This window comes from Mus caroli, unplaced genomic scaffold (genome assembly GCF_978045245.1).
Source record: "Mus caroli unplaced genomic scaffold, Mus_caroli_1 scaffold_7, whole genome shotgun sequence".
NCBI classification, from domain to species: Eukaryota; Metazoa; Chordata; class Mammalia; order Rodentia; family Muridae; genus Mus; species Mus caroli.
The window spans coordinates 75,983,870-76,006,011 of record NW_028227262.1 but is presented as its reverse complement, the minus strand read 5'-3'; the positions used below and the strand labels follow the sequence as shown (position 1 = coordinate 76,006,011).

Genomic DNA, 22,142 nt, shown 5'->3' with positions numbered 1-22,142 from the left:
TTGATCTTAGCCATTCTGACTGGTGTGAGGTGGAATCTCAGGGTTGTTTTGATTTGCATTTCCCTGATGATTAAGGATGTTGAACATTTTTTCAGGTGCTTCTCTGCCATTTGGTATTCCTCAGGTGAGAATTCTTTGTTCAGTTCTGAGCCCCATTTTTTAATGGGGTTATTTGACTTTCTGGAGTCCACCTTCTTGAGTTCTTTATATATATTGGATATTAGTCCCTTATCTGATTTAGGATAGGTGAAGATCCTTTCCCAATCTGTTGGTGGTTTTTTTGTCTTATTGATGGTGTCTTTAGCCTTGCAGAAGCTTTGCAGTTTCATGAGGTCCCACTTGTCAATTCTCGATCTTACAGCACAAGCCATTACTGTTCTATTCAGGAATTTTTCCCCTGTGCCCATATCTTCAAGGCTTTTCCCCACTTTCTCCTCTATAAGTTTCAGTGTCTCTGGTTTTATGTGAAGTTCCTTGATCCACTTAGACTTGACCTTGGTACAAGGAGATAGGAATGGATCGATTCGCATTCTTCTACATGTTAACAACCAGTTGTGCCAGCACCATTTGTTGAAAATGCTGTCTTTCTTCCACTGGATGTTTTTAGCTCCCTTGTCGAAGATCAAGTGACCGTAGGTGTGTGGGTTCATTTCTGGGTCTTCAATTCTATTCCATTGGTCTATTTGTCTGTCACTATACCAGTACCATGCAGTTTTTATCACAATTGCTCTGTAGTAAAGCTTTAGGTCCGGCATGGTGATTCCACCAGAGGTTCTTTTATCCTTGAGAAGAGTTTTTGCTATCCTAGGTTTTTTGTTATTCCAGATGAATTTGCAGATTGCACTTTCTAATTCCTTGAAGAATTGAGTTGGAATTTTGATGGGGATTGCATTGAATCTGTAGATTGCTTTTGGCAAGATAGCCATTTTTACAATGTTGATCCTGCCAATCCATGAGCATGGGAGATCTTTCCATCTTCTGAGATCTTCTATAATTTCTTTCTTCAGAGACTTGAAGTTTTTATTATACAGATCTTTCACTTCCTTAGTTAGAGTCACGCCAAGATATTTAATATTATTTGTGACTATTGAGAAGGGTGTTGTTTCCCTAATTTCTTTCTCAGCCTGTTTATTCTTTGTGTAGAGAAAGGCCATTGATTTGTTTGAGTTAATTTTATATGCAGCTACTTCACCGAAGCTGTTTATCAGGCTTAGGAGTTCTCTGGTGGAATTTTTAGGGTCACTTATATATACTATCATATCATCTGCAAAAAGTGATATTTTGACTTCATCTTTTCCAATTTGTATCCCTTTGATCTCCTTTTGTTGTCGAATTGCTCTGGCTAGGACTTCAAGTACAATGTTGAATAGGTATGGAGAAAGTGGACAGCCTTGTCTAGTCCCTGATTTTAGAGGGATTGCTTCAAGCTTCTCACCATTTACTTTGATGTTGGCTACTGGTTTGCTGTAGATTGCTTTTATCATGTTTAGGTATGGGCCTTGAATTCCTGATCTTTCCAAGACTTTTATCATGAATGGGTGTTGGATCTTGTCAAATGCTTTTTCCGCACATAACGAGATGACCATGTGGTTTTTGTCTTTGAGTTTGTTTATATACTGGATTACATTGATGGATTTCCGTATATTGAACCATCCCTGCATCCCTGGGATGAAACCTACTTGGTCAGGATGGATGATTGTTTTGATGTGTTCTTGGATTCGGTTAGCAAGAACTTTATTGAGGATTTTTGCATCAATATTCATAAGGGATATTGGTCTGAAGTTTTCTATCTTTGTTGGGTCTTTTTGTGGTTTAGGTATCAGAGTAATTGTGGCTTCATAGAATGAGTTGGGTAGAGTACCTTCTGTTTCTATTTTGTGGAATAGTTTGTGAAGAACTGGGATTAGATCTTCTTTGAAGGTCAGATAGAACTCTGCACTAAACCCATCTGGTCCTGGGCTTTTTTTAGTTGGGAGACTATTAATGACTGCTTCTATTTCTTTGGGGGATATAGGGCTGTTTAGATCATTAACCTGATCTTGATTCAACTTTGGTACCTGGTATCTGTCTAGGAACTTCTCCATTTCATCCAGGTTCTCCAGTTTTGTTGAGTATAGCCTTTGGTAGAAGGATCTGATGGTGTTTTGGATGTCTTCAGGATCTGTTGTTATGTCTCCTTTTTCATTTCTGATTTTGTTAATTAGGATGCTTTCCCTGTGCCCTCTAGTGAGTCTGGCTAAGGGTTTACCTATCTTGTTGATTTTCTCAAAGAACCAGCTCCTTGATTGGTTGATTCTTTGAATAGTTCTTCTTGTTTCCACTTGGTTGATTTCGCCCCTGAGTTTGATTATTTCCTGCCGTCTACTCCTCTTGGGTGAATTTGCTTCCTTTTGTTCTAGTGCTTTTAGGTGTGTTGTCAAGCTGCTAATGTGTGCTCTCTCTAATTTCCTTTTGGAGGCACTCAGAGCTATGAGTTTTCCTCTTAGAAATGCTTTCATTGCGTCCCATAAGTTTGGGTATGTTGTGGCTTCATTTTCATTGAACTCTTAAAAAGTCCTTAATTTCTTTCTTTATTCCTTCCTTGACCAAGGTATCATTGAGAAGAGTGTTGTTCAGTTTCCACGTGAAGGTTGGCTTTCTATTATTTATTTTGTTACTGAAGATCAGCCTTAGTCCATGGTGATCTGATAGGATGCATGGGACAATTTCAATATTTTTGTATCTGTTGAGGTCTGTTTTGTGACCAATTATGTGGTCAATTTTGGAGAAGGTGCCATGAGGTGCTGAGAAGAAGGTATATCCTTTTGTTTTAGGATAGAATGTTCTGTAGATATCTGCCAGATCCATTTGATTCATAATTTCTCTTAGTTTCTCTGTGTCCCTGTTTAGTTTCTGTTTCCATGATCTGTCCATTGGTGAAAGTGGTGTGTTGAAGTCTCCCACTATTATTGTATGAGGTGCAATGTGTGCTTTGAGATTTACTAAAGTTTCTTTAATGAATGTGGCTGCCTTTGTATTTGGAGCATAGATATTCAGGATTGATAGTTCCTCTTGGAGGATTTTACCTTTGATGAGTATGAAGTGTCCCTCCCTGTCTTTTTTAATGACTTTGGGTTGGAAGTCAATCTTATCAGATATTAGAAAGGCTACTCCAACTTGTTTCTTCATACCATTTGCTTGGAAAATTGTTTTCCAGCCTTTCATTCTGAGGTAGTGTCTATCTTTTTCTCTGAGATGAGTTTCCTGTAAGCAGCAAAATGTTGGGTCTTGTTTGTGTAGCCAGTTTGTTAGTCTATGTCTTTTTATCGGGGAGTTGAGTCCATTGATATTAAGAGATATTAAGGAAAAGTAATTGTTGTTACCTGTTATTTTTGTTGTTAAAGTTGGCATTCTGTTCTTGTGGCTGTCTTCTTTTAGGTTTGTTGAGGGATTACCTTCTTGTTGTTTCTAGGGCGTGGTTCCTGTCCTTGTATTGGTTTTTTTCCGTTATTATCCTTTGAAGGGCTGGATTCGTGGAGAGATAATGTGTGAATTTGGTTTTGTCGTGGAAAACTTTGGTTTCTCCATCTATGTTAATTGAGAGTTTGGCTGGGTATAGTAGCCTGGGCTGGAATTTGTGTTCTTTTAGTGTCTGTATAACATCCGTCCAGGATCTTCTGGCTCTCATAGTCTCTGGTGAAAAATCTGGTGTAATTCTGATAGGCTTGCCTTTATATGTTACTTGGCCTTTTTCTCTTACTGCTTTTAGTATTCTATGTTTATTTAGAGCATTTGTTGTTCTGATTATTATGTGTCGGGAGGTATTTCTTTTCTGGTCCAGTCTATTTGGAGTTCTGTAGGCTTCTTGTATGTTCATGGGCATCTCTTTCTTTAGATTTGGGAAGTTTTCTTCTATAATTTTGTTGAAGATGTTTGCTGGTCCTTTGAGTTGAAAATCTTCATTCTCATCCACTCCTATTATCCGTAGGTTTGGTCTTCTCATTGTGTCCTGTATTTCTTGGATGTTTTGAGTTAGGATCTTTTTGCATTTTACATTTTCCTTGATTGTTGTGCCGATGTTCTCTATGGAATCTTCTGCACCTGAGATTCTCTCTTCCATCTCTTGTATTCTGTTGCTGATGCTGGTATCTATGGTTCCAGATTTCTTTCCTAGGGTTTCTATCTTCAGTGTTGCCTCATTTTGGGTTTTCTTTATTGTGTCTACTTCCCTTTTTAGGTCTAGTATGGTTTTGTTCATTTCCATCATCTGTTTGGATGTGTTTTCCTGTTTTTCATTAAGGACTTCTACCTGTTTGATTAGGTTATCCTGTTTTTCTTTAAGGATTTGTAACTCTTTAGCAGTGTTCTCCTGCAATTCTTTAAGGGATTTTTGTGCTTCCTCTTTATTGTCTTCTACCTGTTTACCAGTGTTCCTTTGTATTTCTTTAAGTGTGTTATTAAAGTCCTTCTTGAAGTCCTCTACCATCATCAGGAGATATGCTTTTAGATCCGTGTCTAGCTTTTCCGGTGTGTTGGGGTGCCCTGGACTGGGCGAAGTGGGAGTGCTGGGTTCTGATGATGGTGAGTGGTCTTGGTTTTTGTTAGTAAGATTATTACGTTTACCTTTCGCCATCTGGTAATCTCTGAGGTTAGTTGTTGTCGTTGTCACTGTTTAAAGATTGGAGCAGAAGCTGTGTTCCACTCACCAGCAGTATCAAAATCCTGTGGCAGGGGTCGTGGGTAGCTGGCGGGTGTCAGCCTACCCTGCGCTCTAGCTACACAGGTGCTGTTCCGGCCGGATGAGTCCTGTGGCCCTACTCAGGGCGGTTTCTGCTTCCCTAACTAATGCAGTCTCAGGTCCCGCGCGCAATTGGATTGGAGCAGAAGCTGTGTTCCACTCACCAGAAGTCTTAAGATCCTGTGGCGGGTGTTGTGGGTAGCTGGTGAGTGTCAGCTGACTCTGCGCCCTAGCTACCCTGGTGCTTTTCTGACCGGAAGAGGCTTGTGGCCCTATGTAGGCCGGATTTCTGCCTGCCCAACCAGAGCAGTCTCAGGTCCCGCGTGATTGGACTGGAGCAGAAGCTGTGTTCCACTCACCAGCAGTCTCAAAATCCTGTGGCGGGGGTCGTGGGTAGCTGGCGGGTGTCAGGCGACCCTGCGCTCTAGCTACACCGGTGCTGTTCCGGCCGGATGAGGCCTGTGGCCCTACTCAGGCCGGTTTCTGCTTCCCTATCTAATGTAGTCTCAGGTCCCGCGCGCAATTGGATTGGAGCAGAAACTGTGTTCCACTCACCAGAAGTCTTAAGATCCTGTGGCGGGTGTTGTGGGTAGCTGGCGAGTGTCAGCTGACTCTGCGCCCTTGTTACCCCGGTGCTTTTCTGACCGGAAGAGCTGGGTGGAGGTCTTAACTGCGTGCTTTTTGCCTTTCTATCTGGATATCAGTGACCAAGAGAAATTGGAATTGTGGTAAAATCCAGTAGTGAGTTTTGCAAAAGATGTTCGTCATCTGTTAAAGGAAGCTCCATGGTCTGGCTTCTGCCTGGCTCCTGATCTCTTCACTGCCTTTCTTCCAGAGCGGTGCTACAGGTGTCTGCAGCAGTTGCAGAAGCCCCTGTTTCAGAGGGGACTGTCAGGCAGGAGTGGTGTGGGTGCTTCATGCACTGTGCCCCAGCCAGGCCTTGCATACCCACAGCAGGTGCCCTTATGGCGGCCCAGGATGCTGCTGTTGCAGAGACTGAGGGTTCTGTCTGTCTGAGGTCTCCCAGCTGAGACGTGGCAGGCTCGGACTGTCCTGTGTCATCAGACACTATTCAGATGACATGGTGGGGTCTGCTTTCTTCACCAGTTGCTGATTTCTTTAAAGTGATTTTTTTTTTTTCAGGAAGTTTAAAATATAGAAATTACAAATACAGGTTTTTAGGTGAATCAGTCTTTTTTTCCTTTCAGTTTTTTAGGCTTTGTAAACCAATAGTTTTGTTCAATCAGTTCATATGTTATTCATTGTGACCCAGGCAGATGTGAAATTTGGATATCCTAAGTTCCTTGACAAATATTGTTTCTTATTTTCCTATTCATCTTTTACAAAGAAGTTAAGGGATGAATAATCATATTGATTGTGTAGTATGACTCTCCCGTGTACAGTACTTGTTGCCAGTGTCTGGAAGTATTTGTAGCCATGAGCTAGGAGAATGTGGGGACTTGTGTTTTCAGTGAAACGTTGTATGCCTGTGATCTGGTTGGCTCTGGCCTTGATTTCCATCCTTTGCTTAATTCCCTTTATTGTTGCTTTCCCTGCCCCACGAGGTCTTCTCATTAGCCCAATATAGTCTTGAACCCATGGTCCTCTAGTCCAGTAGTCCTCAGCCTTCCCAATGCTGTGCCCCTTTAATACAGCCCTCATGTTGTGGTGACCCCCAGCCATAAGATCGTTTTCCTTGCTTCTTCAGAACTATAATTTGACTACTTTTATGAATTGTGATGCAAATATCTGTGCTTTCTGATAGTCTTAAGACAACCCCTGTGAAAGGGGTCGTTCGATCCCCAAAGTGGTAGTAACCCCCAGGTGGAGAACCATTGTTCTGATTCATATCTGAGTCCTGAGAGCTGGAATTATAGGCATATGTCACCACAACAGGCCTGTCATTCCATCGTGAAAGAGTTAAAAAAGAAATGACTTCTAGTCCTTCGTGTCATTTATAGGTACTGTCAGTGCCTGCTCTTTGGACACTGCTGAGGTGATGCTGTTTATGGGGACATAGTGGTCAAAATCTCAGTCTCTGGGAGCATGGACTCATTCCGGGGTGATTCCTGAAGAGACTGTCTGTGGTCTTTCCTCTACGTGTGCCTATACAGTCTGTCGTTCTGTATTTATACTTTGGGTAACATCCTTCGGTACAACCTTCCGAACACATTTTGATTATGGAGAATCCCCGGCTTTGCTGCACTGAGCAGACGCCTTGGAGTCAGATATACTCAGGATTAAATATTGGCTCTGCTATTTCCTAGCTATGTGATTTAGTGTGGTAATTTACTATATTTTGTTTGGTGGTTTGTTTTGAGACAGGATCTCTAGGTAGCCTTGTCTGGCCTTTACTCAGAGATCTGCCTGCCTCTGGTCTGCTGACATTAAAGGCATGCACTACCACACCTGTGGTATTTATTTACTGTTTCTTGATCACAGCATCTTTTTTTTTTTTCCTTTAAAAATTTTTTTTGGCAGTCTCATATAGATGGATCTCTTGAGTTCAGGACAGCATGGTCTACATCCCGAGTTATAGAACAACCCCGGGTGACATAGAAAGACCATGTCTTAGAAAAACTACAACAGCAAAAAAAAAAAAAAAAAACCTAAAGCCCAAACGAAGCAGAAGATGGATGTACAAGGCCACTTGTGGATCAGTTACTACCAAATGGAGACTAGTAGTCGGATTTACATTCCGTAAGGCTTTGTATAAAGGCTTTGCATCGTGGCGGGTGACAACATTAAAACCTAATGTTTGTTTTGTTAACTCACATTCTTACTCTGTAGCCATGTATGTATATGCACTTGGTTTGACTTGCTATATTCTAGTAAGTATGTATTAAGTAAGAAATGTCAAGTAAGAACACTCCACTTAGGCACTGGGGAAATGGCCCAGCAGTGAGGTTGAGAGCACTTGCTGGCCATCTGGAAGATCTAAGTTGGGCATTTCCCAGCACCCACACTGGACTCCTGACAAGTGCCTGTAACTCAAGTTCCAGAAATCCAACATCTTCTGACCTCTGAGAGAGAGCAGCTGTACGAATGTAGCTCTCACAGGTGCACGCACACACACACACACACACACACACACACACACACACACACACCGTAAAAATAAATCTGTATAAAAGGGAACACTTACTGTTCATTGGTCATATTTACCATAGATTTAAAGTAGATGTTTGAAGGCTAGATTCTGAAGACCTGGAGTCCCTGGCCCTGGTTCCTCTAAGGAGAAGCAGAATTTGAAGCTGGATAGGTGGCATCAGGTCTTGTGAATCTGGGGAGGTACAGTGAAGCTGTGCATAGCTCCAGAGAGGAGGGAGCACAGGTGCAGTCCTCCAGGGAGGAGGGAGCATGGGTGCAATTGGGCAGAGCTCTCAGATTTACTGTCCTTTTGTAGGGTAAGATGTATGGAACCTTTAAATTCACAATGGCATTCAGAGAGGCTTTGCTTGGATTCTGCTCTTTTTTGACTACATCACAGACTACAGAATGGGGGAATGAGTATAGCTTGCCTGTGACCCCTTCCTAAACATTAATCAAATTATGCTGTTGAATATATTTTATTTATGATTCAATCGGTTGTGATTAATGTTTCAGGCCAAAGAGAAAACAGGAGCGACGGCTTCTGTCATCTATGTCCCTCCTCCTTTTGCTGCTGCTGCCATTAATGAAGCAATCGACGCGGAGATTCCCTTGGTTGTGTGCATTACGGAAGGTATTCCGCAGCAGGATATGGTGCGGGTCAAGCACAAACTGACACGCCAGGGAACGACGAGGCTAATCGGGCCAAACTGCCCCGGCGTCATCAACGTGAGTGCAGGGTAGGAGGGCAGTCAGGAGGCTATGGCTTTGAATTAAAGTACGTGTGTGTGTGTGTGTGTGTGTGTGTGTGTGTGTGTGTGTGTGTGGGTGTGGGTGTGTGGGTGTGGGTGTGTGGGTGTGGGTGTGCACATGTGACTTAGGAGTTAGAATTTTCTTTGGAACTTTTCTGAAACTGCAGTTTACTTTCTTCCAGCCTGGAGAATGCAAAATCGGCATCATGCCTGGCCACATTCACAAGAAGGGAAGAATAGGTGAGTGACTCTGTTACTTTATGATAGATTAAAAAATAGAAATTCCACTTTCCTAACTCAGCTCACAGTGACGGTGACTGTAAGTCAGTGTGTCTCTAAATAAGTTATTTTTTTCTTACAGTGAGTCAGAAATATATCTCAAATATGATGGGCCTCTTTGAGAATCAGTTGTAGCTCTGTGGAACCAGTGATGGTTGTGGGTAGTGATTCCTTTTCTGCTCAGACTCTGGGTTCTGCTGTATTTTGTGTTCGTGGTGAACACCAGCTTCCTGCTCACAGCGTCCTGCCTGCTCTGTGGCTTTACCACTGTTTATCCATTTTCTTAGTGGTCATCTGGGCTGTTTTCAGGTTTGAGCCTTAGGAACAAGACTAAAATACAGGCCTTGCTATGGATACACTTTGATTTCTGAAGGGCAACATTTGTCAGAACACACATTAAGTATGCTTGCCTTTTAAAGAAGTTGCCAGGTAGGTAGTGCTAGGAGATGTCCGTGCTACTTCGTGTTCTGTCAGCAGAGTCCCAGTTACCCTTCCTCCTCCAGGCTTCTGTCTCCAGCAGATTTGTGTTTGCTCTTTGGGGGATGAGACAGCTTTTGTTGTGATGCCCCTGATGGATGAGGTCAAAGAGCGCCTTCTTAGTCTTTACCCTTGATCAGAGGGTGCACTTGGACCAACACACAGAGGCAGGAAGTGAGTTTGGCTTTTAGTCTAACTCAGGTGCTGCCTGGCCTGTCCTCATTTTCTACTCAGTTGGCTCCTCTGAAAAGAACTGGCTGAGGGAGTTGGAAGAGGAGGGAAGGGTCACTGCTCCAGGGAGAAAAGGTCACTGCTCCAGGGAGAAAAGGTCACTGCTCCAGGGCATCCAATTCCTAGAATAGAGCTCTGGGCCTTTGTATGAACAAAGCTTTTATTGGGTGAATTTTAATTCCTTGCCCTAAAACACAAATTTCATAAGATTAGATTGAAACGATACATATTTGGCATTTCTTATCAATCCTTTGTTTTTGTTTTCCTTTTTCTTTTTGTTTACTTGTTTGTTTGTTTTTTGTTTTGTTTTGTTTTGTTTTGTTTTTGTTTTTCCCAAGACAAAGTTCCTCCTTGTAGCCCTGACTGTCTTGGAACTTACTGTTGACCAGCCTGGCCTTGAGCTCAGATCTGCTTCCCACTGAGATTAAAGGCATGCACCACCACTGCCCAGCTTGCTTGCTTGGTTGCTTGCTTTTCTCTCTTTCTTTCTTTCTTTCTTTCTTTCTTTCTTTCTTTCTTTCTTTCTTTCTTTCTTTCTTTCTTTCTTTCTTTCTTTCTTTCTTTCTTCTTCCTTCCTTCCTTCCTTCCTTCCTTCCTTCCTTCCTTCCTTCCTTCCTTCCTTCCTTCCTTCCTCTCTCTCTCTCTCTCTCTCTCTCTCTCTCTCTCTCTCTCTCTCTCTCTTTCTTTCTTTCTTTCTTTCTTTTCTGTTTGCTTTTTGAGTTTATCTTCTGTTTTTCTTTAAAACTCATTACGAAGCCAGCTAAGAAGCTAATCCTGAGGTAGGTTTTCCATTAGCATGGCTTAAGGTGAGCCCACCTTCCTAGGTGTGGTTTGTTGGCCTGGAGATTTCCCTGGCCCCATTGCTGTTAGGTCTGCCTCCAGGCCAGACACACCCATTCTCTTTAGCTGGAGTGGTTTTCCCTCACTGCCCTTATTGCTGCTTTAACATCTGCTTTTCTACAGAGGCAATGAGAATCGTGTAGGACCGATCAGAGCTCAGAGCTCCCAAAGCACTTGTGCTATCTTTGGCCTCTAGCAGGCATGAAGCTACGAAGAGGACATCTCTGGCTTTTGGCCAATAAAGAAACAGCTTACTTTTCCTTGGGATCTTTTTACCCCAAACTTGACCATTTTACCTCATGTTCTTATCATACTTGTTCCTCTGAAGAAGTAATCCTAACCTCCATTATGGGATTAAGATGATCTGGTCTTGCAGCTGAATTTTGGGTGTCAGGTGCGGCAGTATTGAGGTACCCCTTCAGAGGGCCTATTTAAAAGACTCCAACTGTCAGATCTAGGGAGAAAAGGAAGTCCTTGACTGCAGTCTGAAAGGATTCTAAAATCTCCAAAGCAAAGCCCTTTAGCATCTCTTGTTGGGCTCATAAGAGCCTCTGTCAGTGGGACTCCTTGTTGGTCTCCAGTGTGATGAGTTTGCAGTCTGCTTTACAGAATCTTTGATAACTGTTGCAGTCCCCTAAAAGTCAGCATGATATCTGTCCTGTGTGGCTCTGCCCGTATTATAACTGTGGACACGGTGAGCTTCATCCGCATGTGTCTTGGCTTTTCCTCTGCCCCCAGGCACAAGTTGTTGCTTGGCCTGCCTTCTTTACTCCACTTGAGTGCTATATGGGCTGAGAGCAGGTGGGTCTCTGACTGCCTATGTAGGCAGGAACTTAATACCTTTGGGAACCAACTAGTTAAAGTAGTTAATCGTAATTTACTACGTTAGGAGCCTTGTGGTACTTTTACCCAATTAGAAAAGTAGCAGCTGGATGGCATCATATAAGGCAGTCAGACCTAACCATGTCACAGGCTGGCTGTGGTCCTTCCTCCACATCTGTCCCAAGGTTTCCCCAGGTCTCTGAGGGGACTGGAGATAACCTAGGTTTATCTTCCCATCCTGACTTACCTTGTGCTTAACCCTCTTCAGGGATGTTTCTTGTACTGAGTTTCATGTCCAAGGCACATCTCAGCTCTAGGACACCCTGACAACCACAGGACTGTTTGGTGTCCCCACAGCATCTCTTCCCTTTGGTCCCTTGGGACTTTCTTTGGGCTGGCTCTCCCAGTATTGTCCAGAGACTTCCAAACCTGGATTCTTTTTCTGATTTGAAGAATGCCAAAGGCCCAGGACCCAAAAGCCTTAAAAAAAAAAAAGAATTGTTAGGATATGTTTCCCAGAGGAGGGGTCTGAGGCACTCTTTCAGGTGAGCTAGATTCCTGGACTGAGCACCCAAATTATTAGAAATAAGTCTGGGGTCACAAAGAAAGAGACTGCCATTCTATCTGAAGGCAAATGCTATTCTTAGTCAAGAGGTTCCCTTGGGAAGAATGAGCCAGGAACATTTTTATCAGTACTATGTCTGTGTCTATCCGAGACTTATTTTGCTTCATGGATTTCACAAACTTTCTCAAAATGCTATGGGAAAACTGTACTGTTACTTGGTTGATTCCTTAAGGAAATAGCCAATCCACAATTTAAAGCTAGCTGTTCTAGGCTTGAAGTTGGATTCTCTGCAGCTAACTTTGACCCAACTAGATTGTTTCTCCATTATAATAGCTAGGGACAGTGTTCTTTACCTACCACCATAACTAAGAGCCGTCATCACAGTGGACGACACGGATACTTGTTCTTACCTGAAAATTCTTAGGGTTGCACTGTGTGTGCTATGTGAGGTATAACTTCTGGACATCCCACTGTTAGTAGGGTCAGTAGAAAGCAGAAACGGGGGACTGAGAGAAGCAGATCCCATCTCATTCCTTTGGGACAGTCCAGGAAGGACCTGTGTGGGAAAGCAGCACACAAGCTTTCTGTGTGGCTTGGATAGATAGGTGGTGGTTCTTGTCAGATGATGGAGGTGGGCCCTCCATTTTAAGCAGAATAAATGTGAAAAGGTAGGGAAGCGTGAAGGAGCATGAGGCCCTTAGGAGAAGGGAATGGTAGACACATCTAGGGAGTAGGCCAGGTCTGTGCTGGGCTAGGGAGGCAGTGCAGAGTTCCCCACGAGGTGAAGCTCTGTCAGGGAGCGGAGTGGAACTCACCTAAAAGAACAACTGGGTGATGTGTGGGAGGTCCAGGCATGCTTGCTTCCAGTTTTACTGTTTGATGTGGAGAATCTACAGTCTTTTGTGCTTGAGTATAAAGGGCAGGCAAAGAGGTACATAGGCAAAGAGGATGTATAGGTTGTATACATCCTGACCATGAGTATATAGTGACAGCTGAAACACACTGCATTTGGCCTAAGATTGAACACGGCTGTGCTGAAGCCGAGGTCATGGTTAGCTGATGCTCATGGTTTTTGTTTCAGTCAGACAAGAGTTCTCCTCACCCCATACTGTTAGGATGAGGTCTTACCCAAAGGAGGAGATTCAGTAACCCGTGCACATGCCAGGGCTTCAGAGTCATGCGCTGATGTGTGTTAATTGACATCTACATTTTGGGTTTTTTTTTTGTTTTTTTTTTTTTTTTTTGGTTTTTCAAGACAGGGTTTGTAGACTCACTTTGTAGACCAGGCTGGCCTCGAACTCAGAAATCTGCCTGCTTCTGCCTCCCGAGTGCTGAGATTAAAGGTGTGTGCCACCACACCCGGTGACATCTAAAATTTTCAATATTTTGTAACAACTAAAATGAATTATGCTTGTATAGAGTTGGGAATCCCCACTCTGCATCATGTCTCTGTTGTAAATACTGCCTGGATTGCTGCCTGGAACTAGTGGCCTTTGGGCAGGGTGGGGTGGGACAGGGTGGGACAGGGCAGGGCAGGCAAGCCCCATGAACTGCTCTTCTACCATAGACCCTGGTTGTGAAGTTAGGTGTTCTCAGCATAGGCTTGGTGCAGTAAGGAAGTTAAATGTGAGACTGGCTGAATTAGGGAGGGAGCTTACCTAAATAGTGTGAACATTCTTAGAAAAACAGTTGCAGGGAGGATAGTAGGTAGTATTGCTAAATACAATTAATTCTGATTTTTCATGGTTTAGTGATGGGGTACGTAAAGCCAGTCTGTTCCACTGCCTTAAACAGGATAATGCTTACCAAGGTCATATTAATATTATCCTCTCTGTAAAAATTCCCAGAAGAGGGGTTTTAAGGTTTTTTTGTTGTTGTTTCTTTGTTTTGGCATTGGTTTCAAAGTCATAAAACAGCCCTAACTAACGACATACTTCCTTTTGCGTCTTCATCTGAAGCTGCTCTTGATCTAAGTGGCAAACCATGCTGTGAATTGTATACAGTCTGTGTTAGTTTCATCACCAGTTGGCTGTATGCTATCCATGCAGACTGATGTTTTCACTCTCTTCCTTTTAAGGTATCGTGTCCAGGTCCGGTACTCTGACTTACGAAGCAGTTCACCAAACAACCCAAGTCGGATTGGGGCAGTCCTTGTGTATTGGTGAGTGCTTGGCCGGAGTCTTTTATTGGAGCATAGCATCCTCATGGAATGGTACAGTGACAGGGACACCAGATGGCTTTCAGTAGGAAGATGCTATGGTCTCACAGCTAATTTGCTGATGTGGGATTTTCTGTTTCTCAATATTTGATTCTGGGTTAAGAGAGTGCATTATACCACAGGTGACCAGAAGGGTGGGCACTGTGCCCAAAGCTTCTGATATTGCTTACTGTGAAGAAATGGCTCCTCAAATTTAGCATTGTGTTATCACGATATGTTCTGTGTTTCATAGTTATCCAAGTCTTTGCTTCATTGTCTCTCCCTGGGCCACCTGGGTGCTCCTCTGAGCTGAAGCTTTAGTGTGTACCTTATTGGGCAGAGTCAAGGTTGAGGACAGCTACATGCCCTACGGCTTCTCTATGTACCATACAAGACCGTGTGACACTTTAAAAAGCCAGAGCAGGTTTTACAGTTTGAAATTACCTGTCTTTTTGTTCTTTTTGCCAAAAACTAGACAAGATTCTTATTTTTTTTTAAAAATCTTCAGAATACATCTTAAAAGCCTTTTAAAAATATCTCTTTGTAATACAAATAAAATAGGCCCCTGGAATATTCAATAAGCGATTAAACTCAAATTGAAAACACGCGGTGAGCCTCTCTACTTTCAGGACACAGTGTTAGGCATGAGATCATTCGGTGTGATGTGGACTCAGAGCTGGCTTTGAAACAGACTTGCCAATTCCATCTTCTCAAGGCTCTGTTCTCCCCTTGTAATGGAGGATCGTGATGCTGCAGCAGGGTTGGGGACTCAGCAGTGGCCCGTCTGCCCCTGTGAAGCAGAGCCCAGGACTTGACCCCTGGCTGCCTCCTCCTCATTGCTATTGCCTGTTCTCAGCTGCATTTCTCAAAGATGTGTTGGAACAAAAACATGGGCAGGCAGAGAGTAGGGGACATTTGCCTCGTAGCTGTCCAAGTTCTCATTGTTAAATGTCATGTGCTCGGAGGAGAGGCCTGTGTGCAGGCGCTGCCATTTCCCAACTACAGAAGAGGGCTATGGAGCCTTCCGCCCTGCCGCTCACTGACAGTGTCTTCAAACTCAGCCATTCCTCTGTACCTCTCCTGTCAGGAACTTCTCTGTGGGAAGACATCTGTTCATTGTTTTAGCTCTTCCTATGGTGCACATAATGCAAAAAGCTGTCTCTGAGCAGAGTTTTCAGGTTTATTAAGTATTTGCTCAAAGCAATAGAATCAAGGACAAGTGGCAAGAGACCCTCACTGCCCCAAACACCCATTTCTTTCAGGCACAGTTGTCAGTGTGGAGTAGTTTTATGGGTTATGTGGACAGGACTGGGCTTGTGAACATGGGCAGCCCGTCACCTTTTACCTGCATCCAGTCTCATAAGTGAGAGTCGGCTTGAGTGGTGAGAGCCACGCGTCATCTGAAATACTAAAGAGCAGGGGGACAGGGGATAAAAATGGAGTAAAACATTTCTTAATGTAAGTTGTACGCTTTCTCCTTACATTTTTGACTCATTGACATCCTTTGACCTTCTCAGGCATTGGAGGTGACCCTTTTAATGGGACTGATTTTATTGATTGCCTTGAAGTCTTCCTGAATGATCCAGCCACAGAAGGCATCATACTGATTGGTGAAATTGGTGGTCACGCTGAAGAAAATGCTGCCGAGTTTCTGAAGGAGCATAACTCAGTAAGTATGTGTGGAAGACCTCAGCTGTCTGTTCCTGACAGACACTGGGCTTGCTTCAGAGGTTATCTTTATTTTTCACAGATTTCAGTTCTCAAGAAAACATGAAAGCTCACTTTAAACCCAGGCTTTTTATTCTCTAACACTCAGGATGTTCTAGATTCTGAGTTCATTTGTTCCCTGCTTCTCCACTTTGAACCCTCCCCTACAGGCGTCACCCATCATTGTGTAGTTGAAATGTTGGCTTGCTGAGAGGAGAGAGTTTAGGCCTGAAGCCCAGATTTCATTTGAGGCTTAGATCCGCTGTCCCTGGTGTTCTTCCTCTAGATTCCAAGGGAAATAAATGTCCTTGGCTTTTGCAAGGTTGACCCTCCAAAGAACCTTTCTTTTCTATCTTTCTCTGTTGTTTTTGTCTCCTGTTAACTTTAGTCTTTGCTTGTAGAAAGCCCTCAGCACCGAAGATCAAGTAGAAAAGCTTCCTATGTACACCTAGGGAAGTCTTCGCTGTTGCCTCTGCCTTCCAGTTAAATATGTGAAGGAGTAGTGTGCTGCTGTATTGCTGTCAGTTAGCTCAGGGAACTAAGCTGCTTTGCTGGATTTGGCAGGTAAGGGTGAGGGAGGAGGGGCCACATGCCGGGAGCAGGCTGCTGTCCAGCCCTGGTGAATGAGCCTGAGAGCTGAGGAGAGAAGTGTGCAGTGCCTGAGTTAAGTGTCCTTCTCTGCTGATGACGGTGACAAGTGGTCTTCAGGAGGCCAGGCCAGCGGAGGGTGGGACTGCAGAAGAAGCCAGGCAAGAGGAGACATGGCACTGGAGGGGCGGCTCAGAGCTTAAGAGCACTTGCTGCTCTTGCAGAAGACCTAGGTTCAGTTTCCCACACCCACATGGCAGCTTACAATCATCTGCAAGTCTAGTTCTAGGGGACCTTGTGCCCTCTTCTGGTCTCCACAGGTACCAGGCACACACTTAGTGAGCCTGTGTCCATGCAGGCTAAACATTCATACACAGTAAGATAAAAAATTAAAAGTCGGAATAACTTCCCATTGGCACTTATGGGAAAAAGCAAAACCAAAACCAGAGGAGTAAATAAATTAAATGCCAGAAGAGAAATAGGGACTCTGGCAGTGTGGAAGGAGCCAGTCATGGCACTGCAGGCCTGGTACGTAGTGCGTCCTCTTGTTGGTGCTTTCAGGAACTTTCAAGGACTGCTTTGAGTGTCCATGTCTTCTGGGTGATTGGAAGCTCCACAGAGTTGTAAGATGTGGCCCAGCTCTCCCTAACGTCAGCTCTCTCTCCTTTCCCTTCACTCCCTAAGCCCCCAGCGTTCTCGATTCTGCTGGGGACATTCCCCAGCATTGTCGTTTCTGCTGAGGACATTCCTTGGCCTTGCTGCTTTGGCACCGCTGGGTGTGTGAGGCAGGAACCTAGGGAGCAGCCTTGGTGAACTGAGCTGCAGTGTTGTGCTGTTTCTGGGAAGGTTCCCAAGGGCCTCCAGTTAGACCTCAGACTTCCTTTGACACCCTCTGGGGCTCCCATAGGCTCCCTCCCTGCTCCTACTCCTGGTCCCGGGCTGTTTCCTGCATCTCTGCCTAAGCTGTGGGGTTGTCTTGCATTCTCCCATCCATGGCAGACAACTCAGGGGTGTCTTTCACCGTTCTCACCCCGCTCTGTGTCTGCAGTCATGGATCCAGATCAGAGGCCTCAGCTCGAGTGCCCTGCGTCCCTCCACACTGAGCCTCATCTTGCTCACTTGGACTGTCTCGGTCATGCCCTACTCTACTCTCCAGCCACTGGTTTCTCCCAGGCCCAGATGCCTTTTGTCTCTGAGTAAAACCAATCAGGATTTTCCACTTTGGATGTAAAGTGTCCCTATAAGCTCATATGTAAAGGGTGTGGCCTCTGGCTGCTAGCACTGTGGGGATTCTGAAACTTTAGGAGAGGAGCCCGGTTGGAGGAAGCAGGTTACTAGAGGCAAGTTCTTGAAGCATTATCTTGCCCTGCTCCTTCTCCTCGCTCTCTCTGCTTACTGCTACACTGATGTCAGCAGGGTGCACTTTGCTTGTTCATACCACAGTGGAGGAGCATGTTAGTGTGTACTGAAGGACCCCTCTGAAACAATGAGTGAAGATTCATCTCTTCTTTTAAGTTGTCCATTCACATGTGTCACACTGTGGCAGGGTGGCTGAAGGCCCCACTTGGCACATGTGAGTTCTTGCAGACTCTTCTGCCACCTCCTCAGATCTGTGCCCCGTCTGATGTTCCAGGGTATGGATGTCAGGGTGCTGGTACTCTGCACAGCCTGTAGAAAGCACTGACGAGTATTGCTACATGAGGAGGGCGGGTTGTTAGTTTAGTGGCTGTCTTTTTTCTTTTTTACAAATGATTTAGTTTATTTTACATGCATTGGTGTTTTGCCTGCATTCACGTCTTTGTGAGGTTGTCAAATACCCTGGGACTGGAGTTGCAGACATTTGAGAGCTGCCATGTGTGTGCTGGAAATTGAGCCCTAGGTCCTCTGGAAGAGCAGTGAGTGCTCATAACCTCTGAGCCATCTCTCCAGCCTGCTGTCTTAAGTTCAGAAAAGTTTGTAAGCTTAAGTAAAAAGTGCTTTCTATCCAGAAAAAAAAAAAAAATCAGATACCGTATTACACTGTCAAATTGAATACTAAAGTGTATTAGGGCCCAACTCTGAATTCTTTGAATTATTTACAAGTTTAGTGGCAATATGTGTTTGTTTCATTTATTATTTCTGGTTGGGTTTTACAGAGCTGGTGTATTTATTTTAAGCAGCTTAAGACAAAGTGTCACATAAGAGTCAGCAGTGCCTGCCAAAGAGGGTGTTGGATCCACTGGAACTGGAGTCATGAGCAGTTGTGAGCTGGCAGTGGGTGCTGAGAATTGAACTCAGGTCCTTTGGAAGAGTAGTCAGTGCTCTTAGCTGTTGAGCCATCTCTCCATCTCTAAGGGCTTTTAGCATTTTTTAATGTCAGAATCTCATGCAGTGATAGTTATGTAAATAATTTTGTATACTAGAATGCACTTTTGTTGAATAAAGTCAACCTTGCTCATTTTTTTTAGAGTGTATAATTTTAAAGTAAAAAGAATGATTGACTGTCATGCATGTTGTTTCATATTTAAGAAAGTCCAGGTCTATGTTAGTGATGTGCATGGTCCATGGACTTACAGCCTTAGTAGGAAATTGAGTGCAAGTCTTGGGTCTTTCCCTGTGTCCCAACACCCGTCATCTTTTCCTTTGAGGACATTAAGAATGAGAATTATAACAACAACAACTCAGGATGTGATGTGAAGTAAGATAAGCTGATTGACCTTGAGTCTTTTTTTTTTTTTTTAAGTAGAAAATACAATCTTTTATTTAAAAAAAAAAAGTCTCCATGAAGCTCATTCTGAATAATTCTTTAACAGCATCAGTAGTTATTCATGAACTGGCTACATTATCAGATCCACTCTCTCCTTAAATTTCCCACAACTTTCCAAGGTGTGCAACACGGTCTCCATCTTATAGCTGTGAGAATGAGAGTCTCCAGAAGCTGAATGCTCTGCTCAAAACTCCAAGCTCCCGAGTGACAGATGCAGCACTTGGCCCCTGTGCTGCCTGACACCAAAGACTGCGCTCTAGTCTTGGGACTCACAGCTGAAGGAACAGCCGGCTACCTCCTGATCTTGAGTCTTAAGTTATTGTCATAAGTCACAAAACACAATTTTCAGGTGTATGTACTTTTTACTTATCAAAAGAAAGGCTCAGGTGGGTGTGTGTGGAACAGCTTATGAAGTGCCGATGGCGCTGCTACCCGGCTGGTGGAAGTGCTTGCTCAGTGACTTCTGTGTTGGTGTGGAGCTCTGAGTCTCCTGAAGGAGAGTACTTCAGTGTGTGGGTTGAGTGATGGGCTTTCCCATCCTAAGCCACTCACTGCTTGCCAACGTCACAGCTTTGAGGTCCAGTGTGACTGACTTAGTCTTCAAGCTTTCACAACCTCTCTCTCTCTCTCTCTCCAGGGTCCAAAGGCCAAGCCTGTAGTGTCCTTCATTGCTGGTATAACTGCTCCTCCTGGCAGAAGGATGGGCCATGCAGGGGCGATTATTGCTGGAGGAAAAGGTGGCGCTAAAGAGAAGATCTCTGCTCTTCAGAGTGCCGGGGTGGTTGTCAGCATGTCCCCCGCACAGCTGGGAACCACCATTTATAAGGTGAGCACACGGTAGCTGTGTCCTTCTCTCTCCATAGCTTACTGTTCTGAGGCCCTAATGTAAAACCTTCCTGATGTGAAGAGAGACATTTGCCCTTTGTCACTGACAAGGTGTGCAAAGCATTTCAGAGGTAACGGCATCCTGAGTTGCAGCCTGGGCTGTGGAAGGAGTTGTAGCCTTGTGGTTCGTGTTTGGGGTTCCAGGGGAACCCTTGGGATAGAGCCATCCCGACTCCAAAGGCATCTGTTTCCAGAGAGGGGCTGCAGTTCAGCAAAGAAGCAACAGTAAAGAGGTGTGGGGGTGGGTGCCTGAGGAGGGCAGGGCAGAGCCATGGGTGGCTGTGTGGTCCTATTCCGTGCCCACAGTTAGAGGAGCTGCATTCCACTGTTTGGCTTTTCCTTTCTGATAGAACACTGTGGTTCACGCTCAGTTGATAGTCTGTAGTCTGCAGTGCTCTCAGATGTCTTCTTGAGTATCATGTCTCTCCTGCTCTCTTTACGAGAGTTTTAACCTTGACAAAACAAAACAAACGGTAGATAAGACAGCAGCTCATGATGACATTTGTCTCTTAACAACAAAACCCTGTCTCTTAAGCTGAAAATAGGCACAATTTATTTCCCTAGATAGAAACAGTTTCCAGAGAATTCAAAATTTCTGCTTTGTTGTGAACTTTGCCCTCATCTTAGGGTTCTAAGCCAGACTCCTTGTTTGATCAAGTCTTTGCACATGTGCTTGACTATCATATTCCTGAGACGTTGGAAGAAGGGGGTGATTAGTAAAGTATGAGGAAGTGTGTTTAGTTGGTGGCTGTTGCTGCAGTCTGACTGCTAACCTGTTCCTTCTGTCTAGGGCATTTGTTTGTTTCAAGCATTTCTAAGCTTTCAACATTTTGTTCAAATACTAAATGAATCAGTGTTGCGTTTTAGTCTCTGAGAAAGTCCTCATTGCCTTATTAAAGGGCCTTTTGCATATGGGTAGACATTATATAGGTTTGGATGAACAGTGGTGCCCATCAGCCACAAACAGTAGTTCTGCAGTGAAGACGGAAGGATTGTTAAAGCAGCCCTGTTTGCTTCGGGGTCTAAAGGAAAAAGTCAAGCTCTGTCTGTAGCTTAGCCTGATACCAGCAAAGGCTGATTTGAAAGCAGCTGGTTTTCCAGCAAGGTCCCTGTTCCCACACATTTTACCTCTGCAGAGCTGAGGTCCTAATGGTGACCTAGAATTTGAAAATCACTTTTCCATGAATGTCATTTGCATTTTTTCTTCTTTCCTGTTTGTGAAGGAGTTTGAAAAGAGGAAGATGCTTTGAAGGACACAACAAGAAATTCTTTAAAGCTGTGGAAGAAATCTCCTAGACGTGAGGGCCAGTCCAGACTGTCAGCCCACGCAGCTGACACTGGTTGGTCTCTCAGTATGTGGGAAATCCAGGCAAGTTTTAGAATGTCCTAAATTGAGCTATTTTCACTTACTGTGTAACAGAGACAGATAATAAATCTATCATTTGATTTGAACATGGTTGTGAAGACTTGTTATTGGTCCAGTGGCTACGGTGGTGGTGGTGGTTGTAGTGGTGGTGGCGGTGGAGTGGGGTTGTGGGGGGATGGAAGGCCGTGTGTGCTTGTGCAGGCTAATGGCTCTGTGGAAGGCATGCCAGACTTTTAGCTGAATGAGAGTGTGACAACTCTTTATTTCAAAGACCTTAGTGGACCTTTGAGTCATAGTTAAGTCATATGTAAGCCTTCACTGTCTGGCTCACCAGAAGTAGGAGATAAATGTATTTAGTCTTTAGCATGTAGGAAAGCAACGCTGACCTCCTTCAGAACCTCTCCCCTCACCATTGCCACCATTGTCACAGATCGGAAGCTGCTGCTCTTGGGAAATGGAAAGTACTTACTAAAGTGCTTCATCGTGGCTGGTCATAGGGCCACCTCCTCCCCATTCATCTTAGCTTGAAATTTGGACATTCAGTGCAAGAAGCAAGAAAACCATTGGCTGTGCAGCCTCATGTTTAAAAGGAGCTTATTGACTGGAAATTCCAGTGGGAATCTGTCGCTAAATGTGACACGCCCAACCCTAACTTACATTCTGGAGTAGGGAAGACAGCATACTTTCAAGTTGTGTAACCACCCTGAAAATAAGCAAAAGCTTTAAAAAGTCGGGAGAAGCCTGTGAGGGAATGCTGGTGGAGTCTTCCTGGACAGCACACCTCAGGTGTGGAAAGGGAAGCCGAGCCCCTGGGGGTAGAGCTGGTTGTACAAGGGTGAGAAGGAATGCTGAGTTTGCTGTGTCTAGGAGACAAGGGAAC

The 22,142-nt window shown here is 44.2% G+C and overlaps 1 protein-coding gene across 1 annotated transcript in view; it reads left to right on the top strand.

Annotated features, from left to right (window-relative positions):
* The window catches only part of Suclg1 (succinate-CoA ligase GDP/ADP-forming subunit alpha), a 34,460-nt gene extending 13,112 nt beyond the window's left edge, over nucleotides 1-21,348 (top strand). Inside the window, exons 4-9 of the mRNA XM_085840524.1 lie at nucleotides 8,324-8,536; nucleotides 8,742-8,799; nucleotides 13,851-13,934; nucleotides 15,488-15,639; nucleotides 19,649-19,837; nucleotides 21,120-21,348. Coding sequence (XP_085696650.1) covers nucleotides 8,324-8,536; nucleotides 8,742-8,799; nucleotides 13,851-13,934; nucleotides 15,488-15,639; nucleotides 19,649-19,837; nucleotides 21,120-21,146 — 723 coding nt within the window. The 3' untranslated portion in view covers nucleotides 21,147-21,348. The remainder of the gene's footprint in view (nucleotides 1-8,323; nucleotides 8,537-8,741; nucleotides 8,800-13,850; nucleotides 13,935-15,487; nucleotides 15,640-19,648; nucleotides 19,838-21,119) is intronic.
* The last annotated feature ends 794 nt before the right edge of the window (nucleotides 21,349-22,142 follow it).